The sequence below is a fragment of the Hemicordylus capensis genome, chromosome 6 (genome assembly GCF_027244095.1).
Source record: "Hemicordylus capensis ecotype Gifberg chromosome 6, rHemCap1.1.pri, whole genome shotgun sequence".
Lineage (NCBI taxonomy): Eukaryota > Metazoa > Chordata > Lepidosauria > Squamata > Cordylidae > Hemicordylus > Hemicordylus capensis.
Genome location: NC_069662.1, coordinates 28,957,750 through 28,972,059, shown reverse-complemented (window position 1 = coordinate 28,972,059; position 14,310 = coordinate 28,957,750). Strand labels below are relative to the sequence as shown.

At 44.4% G+C, this 14,310-nt stretch overlaps 1 protein-coding gene across 1 annotated transcript in view; it reads right to left on the bottom strand.

Moving 5' to 3' along the window:
- LOC128330178 (butyrophilin subfamily 3 member A2-like) overlaps positions 1–14,310 on the bottom strand; it is a 41,338-nt gene that overhangs the window by 8,672 nt on the left and 18,356 nt on the right. Inside the window, exons 6-8 of the mRNA XM_053262605.1 lie at positions 12,495–12,521; positions 7,550–7,576; positions 3,866–3,892 (exon numbers count right to left, since the gene is read on the bottom strand). Coding sequence (XP_053118580.1) covers positions 3,866–3,892; positions 7,550–7,576; positions 12,495–12,521 — 81 coding nt within the window. The remainder of the gene's footprint in view (positions 1–3,865; positions 3,893–7,549; positions 7,577–12,494; positions 12,522–14,310) is intronic.

Below are 14,310 nucleotides of genomic sequence, written 5' to 3'. Positions count from 1 at the left end.
TCTCCGCACTTGCACATGCACAAAGAAGCCCAAACTGACTGCAGACTGGCCTGTGCTGTCATTGTGGAGGCAAAAGAGGAGCTGGAAAGAGCTCTTGCTGCACTCGCTGCCCACATCCGCAGCCTCTTTGGTCATTCCCACCTCCATCCCGCCGTGCAGCATGGTGTTTTGAAAGGCAGATGGGGGAACGTTCCCCTTGCCCCTTCATCACAGTCCTCGCTGTTCTCCCTAAAACTGCTTAGGCCGCTGCCCCCATCTTGCCATGCAGCAGCGTGTTTTTGAAGGTGAAAGGGGGAACTTTCCACTACCCACCACTGCACAGCCCTTTACTTGTAAAGAGGAATCCTTGCCGGATTCCCCTTTATAAGTATGGCCCTCAAGCCAGCAAGCAAGCGGGGGGCTTGGCTTGGCTTGCCCCCATACTGAGCCCCACCCCTGGTTCGGCTCAAGGGTGAGCCTTTGAGCCCAGCTTGCTCAAGTGCAAACCAGCTCAAGGGTGAGCTGGTTCACACATCCCTAGCAGAGGGAGGACACTCTGCACTTAGTAGTAATGCAAGAAACACAGTTTGGCGGTTAATGGTGGAAGAAAGGAAAAGGCAAAGAATAACGAACAATGGTGCCAACACATGTGCAGAATACCCTTTTCTTTCTACCAATATCAACTGCAGACTGTGTTTCTAGCATTGCTGTTCACTGCAGAGTGTCCTCCCTCCATACATCCAGGGTTATCAAGCAGGGACTCCAAGGCAGATGGAATCTTTCTTGGCAAGAGTGATGGCTGGTGGGGTGCTTATATGCCTATCTTAATTTAAGTGATGCCACAGATCTGCCTAATATTTCAGGAGCTGAAGTACCATTAAATCAGGGTCCCACCACCAACAACAATAAAAGGCACTTTATGTGCACTTGTTAGCCAGTCCCCCCCCCCGCTTCCTTTTCTTGGTCCTCCCAGCTATTTTCCCTTTACAAACATGGGAGAGACTCAGGAAACACAGCTCCCTTGGCCTTTCAGGCAGAGGTGAATATTATCTATGGGCGGCATTCACCTTATATTTCTCAGTCAGCCATCTTGTATCTGCCTCCATTTGGTGTGCCTACTGCCTCCCTCTGTTGTTCCTTTCTGCTCTTACCCAGAGCCTGCTGCTGCTTCAAGAGTTGTGAGGATGGGCAACAGTAGCACAGAACAAATGAAAAGCCCCAGATCTTTCAAAATATTAATAAGGCAAGAGCTAATAAGCATGTAAACTTTTGTTTTTGCAAAGTAGGTGGGCCTAGTTCTTGCCTATAAAACAATCAGAGAGGGACTAGGCTGATTGACTCCTCAGGCAGCCAATCAGAATGCCGAGAGGGTGGGGAAGTCAGCTACTCAGAAGAATCACCACTTTGTTTAGAGAGCAGGTAGGCTGGCTAACTGATGGTAAGTCTGATCTTTTGCTGGCTTTTCTGTTTGTGCTAGTTTCGAGGGGAGGAATGCAACCTCTGCTTTCTCTCCCTTGCTCTCTGATCTGATCTGTATGCAAAGCAATATGGCCTATTCTGAAAGACTAGGCTAATTAGATTAGAAACTGGCATAAGAAGCCAGAAAGTTATTTTAAGGCAGATGCATGGACTTCTGAGTCCAAATTGCTTATCAAATAATTGAAGAAGTGGCTTTCCATGGGGATGTGGTGTATATAGAAAAGAAACAGATTTCTATAGGAAGGAAAATAATTTTAAAAATCCATTTGCTATGCAGAAAGCTATCCAGATTTTTCCTCTGGATTGTGGCCAGTATCTGTAACATTAATATTTCCACTGGGGGAATTAAGGAAGTGATCTCTATACAAAACATGTGTTGCTCACCAGGATGAACACCCAGGCTATGTGGTGGGCACCCAAAATGGGCAGAGAGTTGCACGCAGCTGTTCAGCAGGCATGGACTAGGGAGAGGAGGTCCCCGTGCATCTTTGACTCCCATGGTGTCCTCTAAGTTATAAGTTATGTTATAGGAGATGGTTCATAACTGCAGTAAGCATCAGTGGAAAAACATGTGGTTTTTCTATTAATGATGTCTGCATTTTTTAAATAGGCAGGCAGAGCTGCCCTTGTAACTTCACAATGCATTTGTTCTCCATAATTGCAGCTGGTCACTGCTTTACCTGTGGCTTATATAGATTTTTTTATTTTTACAATTTATAGCTTGTGCTTCCTCTAAGAAGTCCAAAGTGGTGCACATGGTTACATTTATCCTCCCAACAGCCTTCTGAGGAAGGTTATGCTGAGAGATAAGTGACTGTCCCAGAGTCAGCCAGTGAGTTCCATGGCTGAATGGGGATTTGAACTTGAATTGATATGTTTCTGGGCAAAATACAAGGTGTTGGTTATAACCTATAAAGCCCTAAACAGCTTGGGCCCTGGGTTTTTAAGAGAATGTCTTCTTCGTCATGAACCCCACCGCCCACTGAGATCATCTGGAGAGGTCCGTCTGCATTTGCCCCCGTCTCATCTGGTGGACACACAGGGATGAGCCTTCTCCATTGCTGCCCCAAGGCTTTGGAATGAGCTCCCTAGTGAAATAAGAGCCTCCCCATCTCTGACAGCTTTAAAAAAGTATTTAAAGACGCATCTGTTCACCCAGGTTTTTAATTTATATTGTTTTAATGCTTTTTTTAAAAATAGGGGCTTAGCTGCCCTAGCCAGGTCATGGCTGCTCATGAGAACAGCCTTGCTGTCTGTTCCTTGCCTTTTGCTGCCTCCACACTTCAACCCCACCCCCAGCATCACTAGAGACACTGGTAGAGAAAGAGTTCCTCAGCCACCCTCCAGTATCTCCCCAAATCAGAGCTGCCACTGCCTCACACACCAAAGTATCAGTATCAGAGAAAGAAAGAGTACCTCAGTTCTCCTACCCCAGCAGTATCCCACTCTAATCAGAGCTGCAACCTCATTACTCAGTAGTAAAGTTAGAGGAATCTCTCTCTCTCTCTCTCTCTCTCTCTCACACACACACACACACACACACACACACACACACACACACATCATGATTTTGGGGCCTGTTAGTTGGCAGCAAAAACAGCTGAGGAAACTCAGCAGAATCTGTTGCAGTATCTCAACCACAGAGCAGAAAAAATGTGATGTTATCATCACATGAGTCAACGAGGTGCATTATCAATCTCCACTGTCGCTAGGCTAACTTTTAGGTATATTTTCTTGAAAGATTTTGTTTCACTACCTAAAATTATGTGACTGAATGCAGTTATGGGACTGATACAGAAATCTGAGAGTTAGGGGTGGGGAAACCCATTGTTCCAAATGTGCCAGGGCTTTGCCAGTTATTTTTTGTGAGAGTTTTCTAAGACAAAGTATGACATCATGATGATGATTTGTTGATAGTCATGCTACCCTTAATATGCCTTATTACACTGACATTTATGAGACCCTGTGAAGAAAGGCCTGTTTTAGATATAAGAATCTCTTCCTTTGATAACCAGTACTACTGACAGCATGTTAACAGTTTACAGTGACTGCTAATTTAACAGGCCAGTTTGCCTGTGGCATCTTTGACTAGCATATTAATAACCCAGAAACCTTGGAATAGGTAATGCCATATTTAGCATGGACAGATGGAGTTTTCTCTGTAAATATAGGAAACACTCACACTTTTCCTCTGATCTTTTAAATTTGTGTTAGCCAACTCATATCTAGTACAAGTTCAAGGGAGATCATAGCTACATATGCTAAACATGTAGGTTTCCCCCTATGTATGTAAAATCTACCTCAGAAGTATGTTTAAGTATGTTAAAAACTAATGTAAAGTAGTAGGTTATAATTCAGCCAAAATATCTGAATTTTGTAGCTAATTATTCTAATAAAGGATACACACCTGTTTGGGATGTTGTTCTCCCTATATCTACAATAATAAATATACAAGAAGAAAACTATGTATCAGAATTATTAGCATTCCCTCACATATATTTAAACTTTCTGGAATAGATTGTTACCACAATCTGTTAATAGGAAACATTGTACCACCCTCTAGTGAACTTCAATGGCCTGGTCTGTTTCCAGAGATAGCAGAGAGACTGAAATGCGTAAATCATTCAAAACAATTATACATTACTTGCACATGATGTGCAAACTGGCATAAGGTCAAGCCCGTTTGCCATTGAACCACGATGACTTGAGGGTTCGCCCTCGAGCCAGATTGGGCTCGGTTTGGCACAGATCTGGTCTGGGGTTCGAAAAGTTTTTTTAAAGAAGTTATATTTCACTGCTGGGCCCAGTGTAATTTTGCCACCTCTGAAGGGTGCTGCCACAGCTGTGGGGGGATTTCTGAAGCTCCTCCTCCCCCCACCGGCCTCCCCTCAGTCTTCTGGGCCAATTTGCCCTATTTGGGGGCCTTTCCAGCCCTCTCCAGGCTCATTGTGGCCATTTTGAAAGCCAGCACACATGCACATGGGCTATTTGCATGCCCAGGTCATGACCTGGGCATTCAAAGTGCCCATGCACATGCACGGTGTCCCTCAAAATGGCCACCACAAGCCGGGAGAGGGCCAGAAAGGCCCAAATATGGGCCAAATCAGCCCAGAAAAGACCGGTGGAGGCTGGCATGGAGAGTGGGGAGTTTCAGAGATCTGCCAATGGCTGCAGCAGCACCACTCGGAGGTGGCAAAATTACTCTGGGTCCGGCCGTGAGATATAAAAAATTTTTTAGAAAACTTTTCGAACCCCACACCTGCTTGAACTCAAACTGAACCAGGTGTGGGGATGCACAAAATTGAACCTGCCTGGTCTAATTCAAGTCCGGTCTGGACTCAAACCAAACCAGGCAAGCCGGTTTTGTTAACACCCCTACCTTTTAGTATGTTTGTAACTATTGCAAGTGATCTAGTCATGTAAGCAATGCAAGATATCAGCTGGAAGGTTGTGCGGTTCATCTGTGAAGCAATTTTCATTACTGGAGTTTGCTGTATCTTAAATCTGTGAAGAAAACTTAGCATTCAAGGGGACAGGTTCATGTGTGGATTGGTAACTGGTTGAAGGACACTAAACAGAGGGTAACAATAAACTGACAGTTCTCTAAATGGAGGAAAGTAAGAAATGGGGTCCCCCAGGAATCTGTCCTGGCACCGGTACTTTTTAATTTATTTATGAATAATCTAGAAGTTAGGGGTAAGCTGTGAGATGGCCAAATTTGAAGATGACACCAAACTATTTAGGGTAGTGAAAGCCAAAACAGATTTTGAGGAGCTCCAAAAGGATCTCCCTAAACTGGGAGAGTGGGCAACAAGATGGCAAATGTGGTTCAGTGTAAGCAAGTGTTTAGTGATGCATATTGGGGCAAAAAACCCAACTTCACATATATGGTGATGGGATCTGAGCTGTCTGTGACTGACCAGGAGAAAGTCATGGTGGACAGCTAGTTGATAGTGTCAGCTCAGTGAACAGCAGCTGTGAAGAAGGCTAATTCTATGTTAGGGATCATAGGAAGGGGATTGAAAATTAAAAAGGCTAATATTATAATACCCTTATAGAAATCTATGGTGCAGCCACATTTGGAGTACTATGTGCAGTTCTGGTCAGTACATGTAATCACCTCTTTTTCAAAGTAAAGAGCCCCAAATGCTGTAGCCTTGCCTCATAAGGAAGGTGCTTTAGTCCCTGATTATCTTGGTTGCCCACTTCTGTACCTTTTCCAGTTCTAAAATAACCTTCTTGAGATACGGTGACCAAAACTGTATGCAGTACTCCAAATGTGGTTGCACCATAGATTTGTATATGGGCATTATGAAATTAACATTTTATTTTCAGCCCCTTTCCTAATGATCCCTAGCATGGAATTTGCCTTTTTCACAGCTGCCGTGCACTGAGTCAACACTTTCAATGAGTTGTCCACCACGACCCCAAGATCTCTCTCCTTGTCAGTCACTGACAGCTCAGACCCCATCAGTGTATATGTGAAGTGGGGGGTTGTCCCAGTATGCATCTCTTTAACTTGCTTACATTGAACTGCATCTGCCATCTTATTGCCCACTCCCCCAGTTTGGAGAGATCTTTTTGCAGCTTCTTACAATGTCTTATGGATTTCACTACCATAAATAGTTTAGTGTCATCTGCACATTTGGCCACTTTGCTGCTTACCCCAACTTTTAGATCATTTATGAACAATTGAAAGAGCACTGATCCCAGTACATATCCCTGGATAACGCCACTTCCTAATTCCCTCCATTGTGAAAATTATTCCAACCCTCTGTTTCCTCTCCTTCAGCCAGTTACTAAACCACACATGAACCTGGCTCCTTTATCCCATGACTGCCAAGCTTACTCAAGAGCCTTTGATGGGGAACTTTGTCAAAAGGTTTTTGGAAGTACAAGTAAACTATGTTAACCCAGATCACCTTTATCCACATGTCTGTTGACACTCTCAAAGAACTCCAAAAGATTAGTGAAGCAAAACTTGCCCTTGCAGAAGCCATACTGTTTCTCCTTCAGCAAGGCCTTTTCTTCTTTAACAATTTTGTCCTTAAGTATGCTTTCCATCGATTTACCTAGTACTGAAGTTAAGCTAACCGGCCTGTAATTTCCCAGACCCCCCACCTCCAGATCCCTTTTTGAAAATCAGAGTTACACTGGCTGCTTGTTCAGTCCTCTGGTACAGAACCTGATTGTAGGAACAAGTTATATATTTTGCTAGGAGATCAGCAATTTGACATCTGAGTTCCTTCAGAACTCTTGGGTGGATGCCATCTGGACCTTGCTATTTGTTAATTTTTAGTTTTTCAAGACAGTTTAGAACATCTTCCCTTGTCACCTCAAATTGGCCCAGTTCTTCAGCCTCTAAACCTCAATTCCAGAGAGGATATATGGTCAGTATCCTCTGCCGTGAAGATAGATGCAAAGAACTCAATCAGTTTCTCTGCAATCTCCTTATCCTCCTTAATAATCCCTTTCATGCCCTCATTATCTAAGGGGCCAACTGAATCACCACTTTAAAAAGGTGCTCAGTCAGAAAGAGTAGAATATAATATATAAATATATATATTTATATTCAGAATGTATTCGTTATGTTCTTAACATTCTAACTATTCTTCTAACCTCCCTACTAGAATGTCAAACATGTCATAAATTACCAGTTAAAACTGTATGCAAGAACAATTTGGCATAGTAAAATGAAAAGCCTGCACTGGCTGACATAAGGCTCCAGGAGCCATGCACCGAAGAGGCATTGCCATCATGCACCCAAGAGGGATGCCGGCTCAGGGGCTCAGTCACTCACAGCAACCTATCTGTGCTTTGAGCAATGGCAGGGGAGGCTCCATTCCAATGACACTGCACATTATTGCTGGAAATGATGAGAGACAGGCACTGCAACGATGATGCACAGCAGAGCCAGAGAGCTCACATCCCTCTTGAGTGTGTGGCTTGTGCAGTATGCCAGCCACTGTTAAGAATTTGATGCATGTCTTCAGCAGAAAATTGTACTTGCAAATTCTTGCAAATGTAGAAGAAACTCGTGCATGTATATAATTGAAAAGATGTGGTGAAGAGGGAAATAATTTCATCTTACCTATTGCATGGTTTAGGTGTTCTTGTTCTGAAAACAGGTATAGTGAAATGTTATCAGGCAGAATTATATAGCAATAAGTAGTCCTACAGTTGATCACCCTTGCCCTATATATATATATATACATAAGTGTGATGGATCTAAAAGTGACCTGCTCAAAAATAGCATCAACAGTATTCTATGCATGGCAAGGAAAAAAATCCATCCTGCCACTCTGCCTGGCAGCTATAATCCTATGATTAAGCATTAGTACGAAATATGCAACACATATCATTGCATTGATATAACTGGCTGTATGGAGGATGAATGGTCTTTAGGTTTCTCAAGGTGATTTGTTCCTTGCCATACACCATCATAGCCCAATTCTGCTCTTCTGAGCTACAGCTTTAGATGTAGTCTGGTAACCTTACCGGTTGTCAAAGCTGGTATATCCACATCATCAAATTATGGCAATACCTTTTGTCCACAACACTAATGATATGTAGGGACTCTTCTGCAACAATTCCACTGATGGTTCAATAAAAAAATAGAGATCTCTGCTGTGTGCACAATCCAATGGAGCATCCGGAATTTTTTAAAATTCTGGATTTTCCAGCAATCTCCACTTAACAAAGCACCAACCTGACATGAAACTGAGATTCTGCAATCCATGAGCTGAAGTTGGTTTGTTAATCTCAGCTTCATGTTGGATTGGTACTTTGCCAAATGGAGATCACTGAAAAACCCAGAGCTCACATGACATACTCTATGGCAGTGTTTCTCAAACTTTTTGGAGTCAAGGACCGCTAAATTCTTCGTGCAGAGTTTCAAGGACCGCTACATTCTTCATGCGCAGTTTCCCGGACCAGCAGTTAGTAAAGGGGTTTCAAGTCTGTCTATCTATCTATCTGACTTCTATACTGCCCAAAACTTGCATCTCTGGGCTGTTTAGAATGAAAATAATATAAGCATTAAAATAATTAAATTTGGAATCTTTTGCAAACATGGAATATTAGGGATTCTTAACCTTGGGTCCCTCAGTTAAAACTCCCATAACCCCCAACAACAATGGCATTTGGCCATTATGGCTGGGGATTATGGGAGTAGAAGTCCACCAACGTCTGGGTACCCAAGGTTGAGAACCCCTGAATCTAAAAGCCTGGGTGAACAAATTTGTCTCCAGTATGTCTTCAGTATGTGCGGGGTGGTGGTGGAGGTGCTTCTGCTTACTCAGTGGAGACGGGATGTTGGGCCATTAGAATAATTCAAAAGCTACATGGGTCCAATGAAAACAACATACAAGCAAGCCCCACTGATGCAAGAGGGAAACAGTGTTCCCTCTCAAGGCGCCTCGACCACAACAGGCAGCTGGGTTTCAATCAACCAACCTTTGGCTGCAAACAATGAGCATGCAAGAACCAGCAGCCCTTCAAGTGGCGCCCACTGCCATACCTTTTCCTCCATGCCCCCGCACCGCATACAGTTTGAAGCTGTAAAGATAGGGAATAAGATAGCTGTAGGAAGATCTCAGCAGCACGTGGAGGCAAGGCACAAGAAGGGTCCCATGCCTCTGTGATACTCTTCCTCTTCCGTGCCATGTGCAAAATTGAGGAAGTGAGTGCCTTGATTTCAGTTGGGGGGGGGGTTGACTCCCAGTCAGGGACCGGCACTCAACCCTTCGGGGACCGGCAGCGGTCCAGGGACCGGTGGTTGAGAAACACTGCTCTATGGGAGCATGGAGGTGCAGGGATCTCTGGTTTGTTTGTTTGTGCCAAACCAACTTTGAAGTCCTTGTGTGAAGAGCCCCTCATTTATTTTAAAATTTCTCTCCAACATCCAAATCCGCAAGGTGCTCTAACATAGCAGATTGGGTGCCTCCTCATATTTTAGGTTAAGTGGCTTGTGGAACTGCCATATTGATATATATTTCTCTTAGGCTTACCAGTCGCTAATCCCAAGTGTGGCAGCTCTTGCAAGAGTTTGCACGCAGCTGCCGGATGGCAATGGGGATGGGCGGAGGGGGAGAAAATGGCAGTGGTGGCAGACTGCCAGCTGGCGGGTGGGCAGGCAAGATAATGGTGGAGGGAGGGGGGAGAAAACTGCAGCAGTGGCGGGAGGGAGGGAGGATGAGAAAACAGCAGTGGGGTGGGCGGGGGGAGAACTAGAGGCACAGATGTTCTGCACCTGGCCCAGCTAGTATTGTTTTAAAATCCAAACAATTACTCCAATATATTCTAATTTAATCCATTTGGCCATATTTGAATTAATAGCTGTTGAGGATCTACACACAATCTGTGTGTAGAGCTAAGTAGGGGTCTGCAGGGAGAGTGGACCTAGCCCACTCTCCTTGCAGACAATCAATCATTCAGCCCTGGGTGGCCGGATCGGCCACCCACACGACTACCGGCTCCATCATGGAGCCAGTGGGGGCTGCAGGGAGAGGGGGCCATGCAGCCCCCAGAAGTCCCAGGATGCCCCACACGAGTGTGTAGGGCATCCTGGGGAAGCTCCCGAGACTGGGAGGCTTGTTTTAGCCTCCAGGCAGGGGTCTCCTCATGTTTCACTGTGCCACGAAGCCGCCCTGCGGCGGCACACAATCAACTAAATGGGGTTAGCGGAGTGCTCGCTCCGCCAACCCTGTTTAAGGGGAGGGCTTCTTTGGCAGCCTAGCCACCAGAGAACCTCCAGGCTTGCCTGCAAGCCCAGTGGTTCTCACAATGGGGGGAAACTGGGCTGGGCTTCTTCAGCCCGGTTTTCCCCCATCGTGAGAATAGCCTCTATATCTAGGCACACCATTTTCACTATTAATTATTGTGATTTTAAAAGAACCCCAAACCATCTGGAACTGGAACATAAGCCTTCTCACTCACCTGGCAAGCCATGGGAGAAAAGAAAATTGCCAATTCTTGCATAACAAGTAGGATGCAAGCATGAAAAGGAGTATCCTACCAAGGGGCTCAAAAGCACTTCTAGGTAGATAGTCCAACCTATCTGAACTCAAACTGGTTTTCTTGGATTTCACAGAATCATAGAAATTCAGAGTCAACTGAGGGCTGACTGGATGGGTGAGCTCCAGGGATGTGCAATTTGATTCTCGTGAATTGATTCATACCAAATCAGGGCAGTTTGCTGATAAAACCATGGATCAAATTGCCCCGTAAATGAATGGTCTGATTTAATGTCAAATCAAATCATTTTGCAGCCATCTTGCTGGACGGTTTGTTTGATTAGTTGATTAGTTTTCTGGCACTGGCTTCTGATTCACTTGAGATCTCTTTGCTTCTTGGTTGGCTTGTTGTCATTTAAATCAAGTGTTGGCATGGGCTGGAGGGAGAGAGAGGAGAGAAGGGGGAACACCAGTGGAGGGAATTTCAAAATGTATTCAAAGGGACTGGGAGGCAGAGAGTGAGCCCTTATGAAGAAGAGGATACATCAGGACAGAAAGAAGGAAGGTTTGATTCTGTGGTTTTCTTTTCTCAGCACTGAGTATATGCTGTGCTACCTATTGCTGCTACAACTATCTGGTTTTGCTGGATCTCTAATTGACAAAGGCGGACCAAAAAGGGAGGCAATTTCAAAATATATTCAAGGGGACTAGGAGGAAGAGAGAGCCAAAATATATTCAAGGGGGAAGGAGGAAGAAATCAATGATGTTTCAATTTTGTGGTTTCTTTTCTTTTCTCAGCGCTGAGTATAATGCTGTGCTATTGCCTGCTGCTGGACTTGAATTGCCCCATTGCTCCCCATGGGTAAGTCCTAGAGACACCAAAGTGTGTTGGGTGATACGGCATGGTGGATGCTACCTACCACCCAACCCACAAAAGAAATGTGCAAATAGGCGGTTTAAAATATTTTTTAACCTTAACCCCCATGGGATCCTATGGTTTTGGGGGGAAAGTTTAAAAAATATATTAATCACCCACATGCCCATTTCTTTTGTCTGTTGGGTGTTAGGTAGCACCCACCATGCCCTACCACCCAACCCACTTTGGAGTCCTTAGGACCTACCAATGGGGAAGAATGTGGTGATTCGAGTTCCCATTGTTGCCTGTGGGTGTATCATGAATTTTTTGGGAATTTATTGTTTGCTTGGTCGAACTGGCTGGCAATGGCCAGCTGGTTCAATTACTTGATTAGAGGTTTTGTGATTCAATTTGAGGTCATATCGAATCACAAAAATCAATTTCTGCATACTTCTAGTCAGCTTTCTGTTCTTTTCCTAAGTGTTTGCACCATCTTTCCACTCCTTTGATCTATCGCCTCTGTCCCCTGCCTCATTTGTCCCATCACTCAGGCCTATGGCTCCTTCCCTGCTTCCTTTCAGTCCTGTACAGTTTTTTTTAATTGCTGTGCCCATGTTAGTGAGAACTGCATAGTTCCTATCTATAGCACTCCATTCAGGATGCTGTTTCTTAGACATTTCTTCCTCATTTATGCTTGAGAGTTAAGAGGGAGAAGACTGAAGTATTGGTTTCTGGTTTCACAACTGTCCAAAGATGCACATATGACTTAGAATTTGCAAAATGTTTTTTTGGTTGTTGATGTCATGATTCTCATACACTGACTATTGAGAGTTTGTTTCTTAAGCCTATGCCTCCCTCTGACGTGGTAAATCTATGTCTGAACAGTACCATGTTTGGCTTCCGTGGGAAGGGATGCTCACAAACCACCTTTCTACATGATGGGAAATTTTTGTATATAGGAGCCCCCACCTGCTGCCTGAAATGGTACAGCTCAGACACAGGCTGTCAACCTTAGTGAGAACTAGGCCTTACTGTATGGGGCTGTCTCACACTGGTAAAAGGTTCTAGGTCACCCAACCCAAACACAGGAGGTTACTTCCCAATCTTCTCAGCTCTCTGACATTACCTCTCCTGCCTGCACTGGTGAAATGGTCAGCTCAGGAGGAATAATACAGATCTGTGCACAGCTTCAACATTATTATAACATAATATAAAAACACATTTACCCGCTTTTATTGCATTCTTCTTCTCTACTGCAAAGAAAAAATGAATTCCAATTTTATTCATTGCTTTACTGAAAATATTAGGTTGATAAAACATGTTCTATCAAATGTGCTACCTTCGAAAACAGCTACTGCACATTTAATGCCTCACCCCCCTCAAAAATATCTAGGGCAGTTTATTCATCTCTGATGGTTCACAACATTGTGTATTTCCCTGGCTCTTGGTAGAGAAGCTGGTAGTTGTGAGATGGTGGCAAAGCAACACACAGCTCTGCAACATCAAGATACATGATACAGTAAATACTCTCCACCTTAGATTTTAATCTTCTTTTCTTCAATGTTAGTGTTATAAACCCAGAAAATTCATAGCCAGTCATGAGCCCAATGATTTTTCCTGACATATCTAGTTTATACCACTCTATTACCAATAGCATACATTTCTAAGGTAAGCTAGAGTTACATACTGAACTAGACTAGTCTGGAGTAGGGATGTGCAGAATGTTTCACAGTCAAAATGTTCTGACTTGAAACAAGCTGTTTCAAGTGTTTTGAGCTTGAAACAGAATGCCCTTCAAATAATGGGCCTGATTCAAGCTTGGAACAGAATGACCTTTGCTGCTGCTGTGTGCCTGGATTGAATCACATCAGTTATTTTATTTTATTTTATTGCATAGCCTGGTGTTCTCTCTGATGCCCAGCCTGACAAGATCTCTCTGTTTCCCTCCTCTCCCTCCCCCAGCTTTGACTTTTTTTTATTTTTGGGGTGTCTGGGTTCCCACCTGGCACTGGGGTGTGTGCACAAAACCGGTTGCCTGGTTCGTTTCGAGTTCAGACCTTACTCAAACCAGACATATTTGGTTTTGTGCACCCCCAAACACCCTGTTTCAGTATGGGGAAGGGAGGCGTATTTAAAAAACAAACAAAACCTTTTTTGGTAATAAAACTCACCAACTCCTGTTCTGGCGGCTTCTCTGTGGCTGGCGGGGGGGGGGTCCCCCTCCCCCTGCCAGCCTCCATTTAGTTACAAATAGCCCAGTTCAGGTGGTTTTGGACTGTTCTAGGCCTCACCTCCATGGCACATGCCCAATGGGCCTCTGCATGGCCAGGTCATTTTTTTAAAAAGAACCCCATGAACCCAGGGTTGTTTGGTCTGAGATTGGGCTGAACAAGGGCCAGTTGGGGGGTGGTTCAATATGGAACCATTGAACTGGCCATGTTCAATGTCAAATGGGTTCGAATTTGAACCAGTTTGCACATCCCTACTTGACAGCCACCTGCTGTATCCCTCACTCCATCACAGTGTCTGCTCGGCCCAAGTGCTCTTGAGAGCAGCACCGGGCCAAACTCCAGCAGAAGATGCCGGAAGGTAAGCAGACCACTCCCCACTTCAGTCAGGTTAGAGTTCTTTAAATAGGGACCTGTTTGCAGAAATTAGGTACTAGGACTGGATTAGGATTAGGTAGGACTGTAGGACAGGAGGGGTGGGTAAACCTAGGAGATGCCACAGTAATCCCCTTTCCCTTCCCTTCCCTTTGACCTACCCCATTGTTCCTCACTCCCCACCAACCTCCCAAACCCGGCCACCAAAAAAATAAAGACTGCTTCTTTATTTGGGGGCATTTAATTTGCTGTTACATCCCTCAGGATCCTATGGGGGTTTGGGGAAAAGGTTAGCAATGTGTTTAAAATCATCCACTTGAGCATTTCTTTTGTGGGTTGGGTGGTAGTTAGCACCCATCATGCCCTACCATACAATCCACTTTGGTGTCCTTAGGAGCTACCCATGAAGAACAATAGGGTTTTTCATGTTCCCCGTTCT